A 12,340-nucleotide genomic window follows, 5' to 3' on the forward strand; every position below is an offset into this window, starting at 1 on the left:
CTGGCTAATTTTTTGTATTTAGTAGAGATGAGGTTTCACCATGTTAGGCTGGTCTCGAACTCCTGACCTCAGGTGATCCACCTGTCTTGGCCTTCCTGCTGGGATTACAGGTGTGCACCAACACGTTTGGCCAAATGATCTTAACTGCCTCAACCTCCCAAGTTGCAGGGAATATAGGTGTACACCCTTATGCCCAGCTACAGTTTCAATTTTTAAAGTGAAAGAGCTGCCACCTTCATTGATGTTAAAATGTAGAAATTTAACAAATATTGAGCTTGCTAATTTAGTATTTAATTTTATTTGGACCATTTACTTTTTACATTTAATAATTTCATTAGTATGGTCAAAATGCATCTAATCCTGTGCTAGACAACTGCCCTGCTCTCGTGGATATAAACATGTACACAAATTTCTATGATACTCGTTTATTCTGTTTTTTATTAAGTGCCTGCTATGTGCTACACAGTATTCTTGGTGCTGCAAATATATTAGCTTGTGCCACATGAAACTGTTAATACAAAAACATTTGTAGTTTCTTCTTTTTAATATATGAAACAGATTTATCCTAATTGCCATGACCAAAATGATAAAGTACTTTTATGGGGTTTACATCTAATATGTTGAAACAGAAAATTAAATATATAAACAAAATATGTCAAATGGTGATAACCGTTATGGAGACAATTAAAATAGAGCAACACAATTTTAGACTGGGAATTTTCAGAAGGAGCTCACTGAGGAGGTGAATGTTAAGCTGAACTCTTCATAACAGGGAAGAGTTAGATATATCAAGGCACAGAGCATTCTAACCTGTTTGTATAAAAGCCCCAGGGCAAGAACAAGCTTGAGGTGTTTGAGAAACTGAAAGATCTGTGTGGCTGTATGCTAAAGGGGGAGGAGTAGAAGACATGGTGGCTCATGCCGGTAATCCCAGCACTTTGGGAGGCCAGGCAGATCGCCTGAGTCCAGGAGTTTGAGACCAGCCTGGGCAACATTGTGAAACTTTGTTTCTACAAAAAATACAAAAATTAGCCCGGCATGGTGACATGTACCTGAGATTCTCAGTTAGTTGGAAGGCTGAGGCAGGAGGATTGCTTGAGCCCAGGTGGCAGAGATTGCAGTGAGTGCACTCCAGCTTGGGTGACAGAGCAAGACTCTTGTCTCAAAAAAAAAAAAAAAAAAGAAACAAACAAAAAACAAGAAAACTAGAGGAAGAAGGGGAGAGTGGTATGAGTTGCATTCAGTAAATGGGCCAGATGATGTAAGCCATGTTAAGAAATCTGATTTTTAAGTATTATGGGAAGCTGTTGGAGGGCTTAAAGCAAGAATAGACATGTATGTATGTACAAGGCACACCTAGGTTAGAGTAGTAAAAGTTAAAATAGAAGCTTAAAAAAGATGACGACAAATGATCAGCAAATATAATCAGTCATGGAACCATGGATTTTGAATTATGTGTTCAAACTTGTTCTGTGAATGCCTCAGGATACATAAACATTTCATGTTTATTTTTCTAATCAGAATTTTTAAAAGCAGAAATCAGTATTAAGGATTTGAGTTGCTTATTTGGTGTGATATTTTAAAAAGTGGCGGACTTTTTTACTGTGTGAAAGTAGTAAAATTTTCAGAAAATTAAATTATTCAAGTTATTTTAATTCTATGGTACCTTGCTGATAGTGAATAAAAATAGGAAAAATATAGCCAGTCTCCTGGCTCCTTTGCTTATGCAGAATCGTACATCCAAGTGGTTGAAAACTTTTTTGTTTTCCAGATGTGTCAGAGAGCTACAATATTAATTCTTGCTGTAGGCATAGCCTGTGTAAGTCATGTGAGAAACTAACCATTTCAAGGAACAGAGAAGCTCATGATTGCTATTTACCACTTTTTGAGAGAATGAGTAAAAATTTTGAGAGAATGAGTAAAAATCCCATCAACATGTGTTTTTTAATAACATTTCTTTTATTCTATTTTCAAGCTGCTTTATCAAGTTACTTCAATTAGGGAAAGGGACAGAAGGCCAGAGGGAATGATGTTACCCTTTTGTATTAAATCCCAGGCCAGATGGTAATCTTATTTGTAAGGATTATGGAAAATCACACTTTTCTACTTTCTAATTGACACTAATATTGAATACTTAATATGCTTGTTACCTCAAATTAGTCTTTTATTGCATAACACTGTGGGAACACAAAATCAGATAAAATGTAGTCTCTGTCTTCTACATTTTATAATCTAGTATGAGAAATAAACATGTATTTCTGAGCATCCCACAGTAACAAATTCCACGTTGTGACCCATGTTGTGGTAATAAATTGTACATTGTGAACCAATAGTCCAGTAGATATAAATGTTTTTTGTATGTATTTACATATTACCTGACACAAAAGTTTCATTAAACAATATTTAACTTTATTTGTGTCTAATACTTTCCATTCCATTCTCTGTTTTTTCTTCTGTTTCATTTTTAAAATAATGCTGGTATTTGTTTCATGACCCATGAATGAGGCATATTCTTCAGTGTTAAAAGTGTTCTAGGGCATGTTGAGTATTACTTTAACCCATTTTATGCATATCTTCCTGGTGGAGTTTAGTAGATAATACTGATTGAAGAGATAAATATACCCATGTAAGGAAGCGTGAGTTTGGATGTGATTATAATAATCAATTTTTAAAAATTTACTCACAGAGCAGTCCTTTCGACTTATTCCTCTGCAACACTCTAAGGTGGCCAGTGTTGTTAGAGATCAGAAGCTCTCTAATGTCTGGACAGTTGAATATGCACTTGAATTGCTATTTATTGGTGGCCTAGTTCCAGAGGCTGTGTGGTTGACACATAAACTTGGAGACTGGAAGACATCTGTTTCAATTGGTGTGGCTTTCCAGCTGTTCTGTAAACATGATAGCAATTTTATGAGGTATGGATTTTTAGGCAATTTTAAGATATAGTGTAATTGAACTATGTAAAGTATTTTATATTTCTCTTATTGCTGGTATTTACATGTTATGTGGAATCCTTATTTCAGCATTGTCCAATGGAAACTTTCTTCACTAATAGAAATGTGTCATCCAGTATGGTAGCTACTAACCACAAGTAACTATTGAAATGCAGCCAGTGAGACCAAAGAATTAAATTTTCAATTTAAATTTTATTAATTTAAATTTAAATAGCCACATATAGTTGGTGATTACTGTATTGAACTGCTCAGTGGCTTACTTATTTGTGTTAAAACATGTATTAATACTCAAGTGTGATGACTCATGCCTGAGGTCCCAACTACTTGGGAGGCTCAGGTGGGAAGATCACTTGAGCTCAGGAGGTCAAGGTGACAGTGAGCCATGATCATGTCATTACACTTCAGCCTGGGCAACACAGTGAGACCCTGTGTCAAAACAAACAAAAACCATTTATTAAGCACACTTATGTGTTAGTGAAGCCCATATTTAGGGTAGCAATTAGAAATAAGAATGGGGGAGTGTATTAGGATCATAATCGTGGAGGGTCTTATCATAATATTTTCTTGAATATTTCTTTTTTACATGTATGATAGATAAAAAAATGTAAATTCCATTGTTTCTTAAACTTTCATGTTTAGTCCTTGATGTGTGAAATCTTTTTTTTTTTCTTCAAAATTTGGATTCATTTCTCTTAATGTGATGTCATTTCAGGTCCAAGAAAAAGAGTCGGAATCTACCACTAAATATGACTCCAGCAGAGATTTTTCAGGAAAAGCTGCAGTGTTTTTTAGGTCAACCAGCCTCTTTAGAAACAAAAAATGAAATGGGCTCAAAATATAAACAGTTTACAGGTATGTTACCTATGTATGGTCTGGCTCATGTCAGATTAATATAAACCTTATGATACCTTAAAAAGCTTATAAATGTCTACAAACATATTAACCCTTTGAAATAAGCTCATCAAGAATGAAAGTGTGATATTTATTTTTATTTTAGTTTATTATTATTTTTTGAGATGGAGTTTCACTCTGTCACTGAGGCTGGAGTGCAGTGGTGTGGTCCTGGCTCTCTGTAACCTCTTCTTTTCAGGTTCAAGCAATTCTTCTGCCTCACCCTCCCTGGGTGTAGCTGGGATTACAGTTGTGGGCCACTATAGCTGGCTAATTTTTGTATTTTTAGTAGAGACAGGTTTCCACCATGTTGGCCAGGCTGGTCTTGAATTCCTGGTCTCAGGTGATCCACCCACCTTGGCTTCCCAAAGTGCTGGGATTACCACGCCTGCCCAGAAATGAAAGTATGATATTTATACTTAACCATGGGAACATCCAAAATTGATGCCAGCTCAAAATATGAGGGTTGATAACTGAATGATTTTCTGATTTTCCTTACGTATCTTTTTTTATTTTAATATTAAAGTAGCTTTCTTGATGCCACAGTGTTACAGCTCTGTGACTTCTGTAGAGCAGGGCCACCCCAGAAACTATGTTGAAAGTAGCCTTCATACATACATTTACACTAATTATATTTCGCTTCATTTGTATCATTTTCTTTTGCAGATGTAGAATCTCAGACCTGGAAGGGTACTTAGGAGTGATTTATTTCAACTCTAACCTAGTGCATCAATTATAGAGTTTTTTATTTGAAAAGTTCAAAATGGTATTAAACAATTAAAAATGATAGACTATGACACGTATTACATAGGTTTACACAGGAATCATATAAAATTTATCTGTTTTACAGTTGGAGAAATTTAGATAAAAAGTAATGAAATCAGTCATTTAATGTTGTATATTTAATGGTAAAACCAGGATAACTGTTAGGCCCCTCTGTTTTTATTGGTGCATTTCTCCAGTAAGGAGTGAGACTTCCAACTCTAGATTTCTAAAACTTTCAATGTTTTTGTTTTGAGAGGACCTATAATACTTGGAAATCTGACAATAAACTTTTCTTTGATAATTTTCTGTGCAGTTCTATTGTTTTAATTAATGAAAAGATATTACTATGTGAAAGTTGGATTTTAAAGAAGTGACTAAAAAATCCCCAGTCTGAACTTTGAGTTTTGGCAATATGTTGTTTTAGATGACCTGAAAACTCCCAACAATAAATACATAAGTAGAATGTGTTTCTAGATAAAATATAAAAAATATCCATTTAACGGCCAACCTTTAAAGAGTGTAAGGGGAATTGCCAGAGGTCAGAAACAACAAGCGAATAAAAACTCAAAGGGTTGAGAGGAAGATCCAAGATGGCCGAATAGGAACAGTTCTGGATTGCAGTTCCTAGTGAAAACACAGAGGGTTAGTCATCACTGCATTTCCAAATGAATTTTTACTGCCCAAAGACCAGGAGATTCCCGGACAAAAAAGCACCGCGAGTCTCTGGTGCAGCTGTTTCAGCAGGTTTCCGCACAAAAACTCACACAAATCTGGGTGCCAGTTCAATGGTGACTGAAACACCTGGGAGACGGAGTTGCCTGTTCAACTGGAGAAAAAGGGGTTGGAACGGAGCCAGATGATCTGCCTCAGCTGGTCCCACTCCCACAAAGACCAGCAATCTGAAACACTCTGGATTGAGAGTTTCACAGCAAGCACAGCTGGACCTGGGACAGTTCAGCTCTGTGGAAGGAAGGGTATCCGCCACTACCAAGGCAGTCTGCCACTACTGAGGCAGTCTTCCACTACCAAGGCACTCCACCACTACCGAGGCAGTCTGCCACTACAGAGACAGTCTGCCATTACTGAGCAGACTGCCATTACCGAGGCAGTTCTACTACGCCCCTATAAAGAAAACTGCAAGGAAGTTCACATAGCAGCTGGGCAAAGCCCACGGCACCTCAGCAACACCTCTGCTGGCAAACTGTGATTGGGCTACCTCCTTGCTGGGCACAGCATTTCTGAAAAAAGGCAGAAGCACGAAAGGAACTTATAAATAAAACCCCACCTTCCTGGTACAGAGCATCTGGGAAAAAAAGGCAGTTATGAGTTCCATTGTAGCAGACTTGAGTATATCTGCCTAGCAGCTCTGAACGGAACAATGGAGCTCATAGCTCAGCACTTGAGCTTTTAGAAGGGACAGACTGTCTCCTCAAGCAGCTCCCAGACCCTTGTATATCCAGAGACACTTCATAAAGGACAGCTCAGGCTGACTTCTGGCAGGTATCCTTCTGGGACAGAGATAACAGAAGAAGAAACTGGCAGCAACCCTTACTGTTCTGCAGCTGCTGCAGGTGATGCCCAGGCAAGCAGGGTCTGGAGTGGACCTATAGCAGTCCTACAGCCGAGGGGCTTGACTGTTAGAAGGAAAACTAAGATAAAGAAAGAAATAACTTCATCTTCAACAGAAATGATGTCCAGAGACTCTATCTGAAAGCCACCAACTATAAAGACCACAGGTAGATAAATCCACAAAGATGGGAAGAAACCAGCGCAAAAAGGATGAAAACAGCCAAAACTAGAACGCCTCTCCTCCAAGGGATCACAACTCCTCACCAGCAAAGGAACAAGGCTGGATGGAGAATGAGTCTGATGAGTTGACAGAAACAGGCTTCAGAAGGTGGGTAATAAGAAACTTCTGAGCTAAAAGAACATGTTCTAACCCAGTGCAAAGAAACTAAGAACCTTGAAAAAAGGTTTGATGAAATGATAACAAGAATAAACAGCTTAGAGAGGAATATAAATGAACTGATGGAGCTGAAAACACAACACGAGAACTTCATGAAGCATAAACAAGTTTCAGTAGCCGAATCGAACAAGCAGAAGGAAGGATATCAGACATTAAAGATCAACTCAATGAAATAAACCAAGAAGGCAAGATTAGAGAAAAAAGAGTAAAAAAAAAAATGAACAAAGCCTCCAAGAAATATGGGATTATGTAAAAAGACCTAATCCACGTTTGATAGGTGTACCTGAATGTGATGGAGAGAATGAATCCAAGCTGGAAAACACTCTTCAGGATATTATTCAGGAAAACTTCCCCAACCTAACAAGGCAGGCCAATATTCAAGTCCAGGAAATACAGAGAACACCACAAAGATATTCCTCAAGAAGAGCAACCCCAAGACACATAATCGTCAGATTCACAAGGGTTGAAATGAAGGAAAAAATGCTAAGGGCAGCCAGAGAGAAAGGTCAGATTGCCCACAAAGGGAAGCCTATCAGACTCACAGCAGATCTCTCAGCAGAAGCCCTACAAGCCAGAACAGAGTTGGGGCCAGTATTTAACATTCTTAAAGAAAAGAACTTTCAACCCAGAATTTCATATCCAGCCAAACAGCTTTATAAGTGAAGGATAAATAAAATCATTTACAAACAAGCAATTACTCAGAGATTTCATCACCACCAGGCCTGCTTTACAAAAGCTCCTGAAAGAAGAACTAAACATAGGAACAACCAGTACCAGCCAGTCCAAACACGTGCCAAATGGTAAAGAACATTGACACAATGAAGAAACTGCGTCAACTAATGGGCAAAACAACCAGCCAGCATCAAAATGGCAGGATCAAATTCACAGATAACAATATTAACCTTAAATGTAAATGGGCTAAATGCCCCAATCAAAAGACATAGACTGGCAAATTGGATAAAAAGTCAAAACTTATTGGTGTGCTGTGTTCAGGAAACCCATCTCACATGCAAGGATACACATAGGCTCAAAGGGATAGAGGAAGATTTACCAAGCAAATGGATAGCAAAACAAAGAAACAAACAAAAAACCAGGAATTGTAATCCTAGTCTGATAAAACACACTTTAAACCAACAAAGATCAAAAGAGACAAAGAAGGGCATTACATAATGGTAAAGGATCAATGCAACAAAATGAGCTAACGATCCTAAATATCTATGCACCCAATACAGGGGCACCAAGATACATAAAGCAAGTTTTTTTTTTTTCTTTTTTAGATGGATTTTTGCTCTGTTGCCAGGCTGAAGTGCAGTGGTGCAATCCTGGCTCACTGCAACCTCCGTCTCCTGGGTTCAAGTGATTCATCCATTTTAGCCTCCTGAGTAGCTGGGACCACAGGCGCGTGCCACCATGCCCTGCTAATTTTTTTGTATTTTTAGTAGAGATGGGGTTTCACCATGTTGGCCAGGATGGTCTCGATCTTTGACCTCGTGTTCTGCCCACTTTGGCCTCCCAAAGTTCTGGGATTACAGGCGTGAGCCACTGCACCCATCCTCAAGTTCTTAATGATCTACAAAGAGACTGACTCCCACATAATAATAGTGGGAGACTTTAACACCCCATGTCAATATTAGATCAACGAGACAGAAAATTAACAAGGATATTCAGGACTTGAACTCAGACCTGGACTAATAGACATTACAGTACTCTCCACCCCAAATCCAAAGAATATACATTCTTCTCAGCACCACATTGCACCTACTCTAAAATTGACCAAATAATTGGAAGTAAATCACTCCTCAGCAAATGCCAAAGAATGAAAATTATAACAAACAGTCTCTCAGACACAGTGCAATCAAGTTAGAACTCAGAATTCAGAAACTAACTCAGAAACTGAAAACTGGCTCTTGAATGTTGACTGGTTAAACAATGAAATGAAGGCAGAAATAAAGATGTTCTTCAAAAGCAACGAGAATGAAGACCCAATGTACCAGAATCTCTGGGACACATTTAAAGCAGTGTCAAGGGGAAAATTTATAGCAATAAATGCCCACGAGATGCAGGAAAAGATCTCAAATCCCTATTGTCAAAATGGAAAGAGCTAGAGGAGTAAGATCAAAAACCTCAAAAGCTAGCAGAAGACCAGACATAACTAAGATCAGAGCAGAACTGAAGGAGACAGAGACACAAAAAACCCTTCAAAAAAATCAATAAATCCAGGAGCTGTTTTTTAAAAAAGATCAACAAAATATACCACTAGCCAGATTAATAAAAAAGAAAAGGGAGAAGAATCAAGTAGATACAATAAAAACGATAAAGGGGATATCATCACAGATTCCACAGAAATACAAACCACCATCAGAGATTACTACAAACAACTCTGCACAGAAACCAGTAAGCCTGGAAGAAATGGGTAAATTCCTGGGCACTTGCATCCCTCCAAGCCTAAACCAGGAAGAAGTCAAAATCCTGAATAGACCAAAAGCAAGGGCTGAAGTTGAGGCAGCAATCAACAGCCTACCAACCAAAAAAAAAGCCCAGGTCCAGATAGGTTCACAGCCAAATTCTACCAGACATGCAAAGAGGAGCTGTTAGCACTCCTTCTGAAACTATTCCAAACAATCCAAAAAGCGGGAATTCTCAAATCATTTTATTAGACCAACATCATCCTGATACCAAAACCTGGCAGAGACTCAAGAAGAAAAGAAAATTTCAGGCAAATATCCATGATAAACATAGAGAACTGGCAAACTGATTGCAACAGCACATCAAAAAACTTATCCATCATGATCAAATAGGCTTCAACCCAGGGATGCAAGGCTGATTCAACACACGCAAGTCTGTAAACGTAATTCACTACATACAGAACCAAAGACAAAAACCACATGATTATCGATAGATGCAAAGAAGGCCTTCGACAACATTTAACAGCCCTTTATGCTAAAAACTCTCAATAAACTAGGTATCAACGGAACGTTTCTCAAAATAAAAGCTTTTTATGAGAAACCCACAGCCAATATCATACTGAATGGGCAAAAACTGGAAGCATTCCCTTTGAAATCTGGCGCTAGACAAGGATGCCCTCTCTCACGACTTCTATTTGATATAGTATTTGATGTTCTAGCTGGAGCAATCAGGCAAGAAAAAGAAATAAAGTGTATTCAAATAGGAAAGGAGGAAGTCAAATTGTCTCTATTTGCAGACGACATGATTGTATATTTAGAAGACCCTATTGTCTCAGCCCCAAATCTCCTGAAACTGCTAAGCAACTTCAGCAAAGTCTCAGGATAAAAAATCAATGTGCAAATATCACAAGCATTACTATACACCAATAATAGACTAAAAGCAAGCAAAATCAAGAATGAACTGCCATTCACAGTTGCTAGCTACAAAGAGAATAAAATACCTAGGAATACAACTAACAAAGTATGTAAAGGACCTCTTCAAGGAGAACTAGAAAGCACCGCTCAACAAAATAAGAGAGGACACAAACAGATGGAGAAACATTCCATGCTTATGGTTAGGAAGAATCAGTATTGTGAAAATGACCATACTGCCCAGAGTAATTTACAGATTCAATGCTATCCCCATCAAGCTACGAATGACCTTCTTCACAGGAGTGGAAAAAACACCTTAAACTACATGTGGAACCAAAAGAGAGCCCGCATAGCCAATTCATTTCTAAGCAAATAGAACAAAGGTGGAGGGAGCACGCTACCTGACTTTGAACTCTACTACAAGGCTTCCGTAATCAAAACAGCATGGTACTGGTATCAAAACAGAGATACAGACCAATGGAACAGAACAGTGGCCTCAGAGGCAACACCACACATCTAAAACTGTTTGATATTTGACAAACCTGACAAAAACAAGCAATGGGGAAAGGATTCCCTGTTTAATAAATGGTGTTGGGAAAACTGGCTAGCCATGTGCAGAAAGCAGAAACTGGACCCCTTCCTGACACCTTACACTAAAATTAACTTCAGATGGATTAAAGAGTTACACATAAGACCTAACACCGTAAATACCCTAGAGGAAAACCTAGGCAAAACCATCCAAGACATAGGCATAGGCAAGGACTTGCATGACTAAAACACCAAAAAGCATCGGCAATAAAAGCCAAAATAGACAAATGGGATCTAATCAAACTCCAGAGCTGCACAGCAAATGAAACAGTGATTAGAGTGAACCAGCAGCCAACAGAATGGGAAAAATTTTTTACGATCTACCTATCTGACAAAGGGCTAATATCCAGAATCTATGAAGAACTAAAACAGATTTACAAGAAAACAAACCCATTCAAAAGTGGGCAAAGGATATGAACAGACACTTTACAAAAGAAGACATATATGAGGCCAATAAGCATATGAAAAAATGGTTATCATCACTGGTCATCAGAGAAATGGAAATCAAAGCTACATTGATGGTGATTATTAAAAAATCTGACGACAACAGATGCTGGAGAGAATGTGTAGAAATAGGAACACTTTTACACTGCTGGTGGGAGTGTAAATTAGTTCAACCATTGTGGAAGACAGTGTGGTGATTCCTTAAGGACCTAGAACTAGAAACTCCATTTGACCCAGCAATCCCATTATTGGGTATAGATCTAAAGGATTATAAATTGTTCTATTATAAAGACATGCACACGTATGTTCATTGCAGCACTGTTTCCAATAGCAAAGACTTGGAACCAACCCAAATGCCCATTGATGGTACACTGGACAGGGAAAATGTGGCACAATAACACCATGGAATACTATGCAGCCATAAAAACGATGAGTTCATGTCCTTTGTAGGGACATGGATGAATCTGGAAACCATTATTCTTAGCAAACTGCCACAAGAACAGAAAAACACTGCATGTTCTCACTCATAGGCGGGTGTTGAACAGTGGGAACACATGGACATGAGGGGAGCATCACACACTGAGGTCTGTCATGGGGGACTAGGGGAGGGACAGTGGGGGGGTAGGGAGTTGGGGAGGGATAGCATGGGAAGTAATGCCAGATATAGGTGATGGGGAGGAAGGCAGCAAACCACATTGCTGTGTATGTATCTATGTAACAATCCTGCTTGTTCTTCACATGTACCCCAGAACCTAAAGTGCAATAAAATATATATATATTAAAAAAAATAACTCAAACGGTTTCATTTCTTTCTCCTTAGCTGCTCTTAAATGAATTCCATTCTGTTAAAGAGCAGTAGAAACAAGCCCATTCAAATATCTGTACATGAAGCCTGGTGCAGTGGTTCACACCTGTAATCTGAAGCCAAGGCCAGATCACTTGAGCCCAGGAGTTCCAGACCAGCCTGAGCAATATGACAAAACCCCATCTCTACAGAAAATACAAAAATTAGGCGTAGTGGTACACGCTTGTAGTCCCGGCTACTTGGGAATAGTCTAATGTGGAAGAATCACTTCCGCCCAGGAGGTCAAGACAGCAGTGAGCCATGATTGTGCCACTGCACTCCAGCCTGGGTGACAGAGTGAGACTCTTTTCTCAAAAAAATTGAAACAAAACAAATATCCATCCATGAATGTTTAGAGCAACTTTTTCATAGTAGCCAAAAATTGGAAGCACCTCAAGTGTCCATGAATGGATAAACAAATTCCAATATATCTTTATAATAATATACAGATAATAATACAAATAACATGCAAATAATAAAGAACAAGTTACTGATAACATGTGACAACACAGATGAATCACAGAACCATCATGTTAAGAAGTCCCGAAAAAAGTCAGGAACAAAGACTTCA

The 12,340-nt window shown here is 38.5% G+C and overlaps 1 protein-coding gene across 50 annotated transcripts in view; it reads left to right on the top strand.

The window, feature by feature from the left end:
- CPLANE1 (ciliogenesis and planar polarity effector complex subunit 1) overlaps nucleotides 1-12,340 on the top strand; it is a 169,407-nt gene that overhangs the window by 37,586 nt on the left and 119,481 nt on the right. For all 50 annotated transcript variants that reach the window (XR_013532334.1, XR_013532335.1, XM_078365594.1 and 47 more), the window contains 2 exons: nucleotides 2,687-2,915; nucleotides 3,667-3,806. Coding sequence is in view for 48 of the 50 variants with exons in the window: in XM_078365594.1 (XP_078221720.1) it covers nucleotides 2,687-2,915; nucleotides 3,667-3,806 (369 nt within the window). In the remaining 2 variants the exon portion in view is untranslated. The remainder of the gene's footprint in view (nucleotides 1-2,686; nucleotides 2,916-3,666; nucleotides 3,807-12,340) is intronic.

Source organism: Callithrix jacchus, chromosome 2, assembly GCF_049354715.1.
Source record: "Callithrix jacchus isolate 240 chromosome 2, calJac240_pri, whole genome shotgun sequence".
Classification (NCBI taxonomy): domain Eukaryota; kingdom Metazoa; phylum Chordata; class Mammalia; order Primates; family Cebidae; genus Callithrix; species Callithrix jacchus.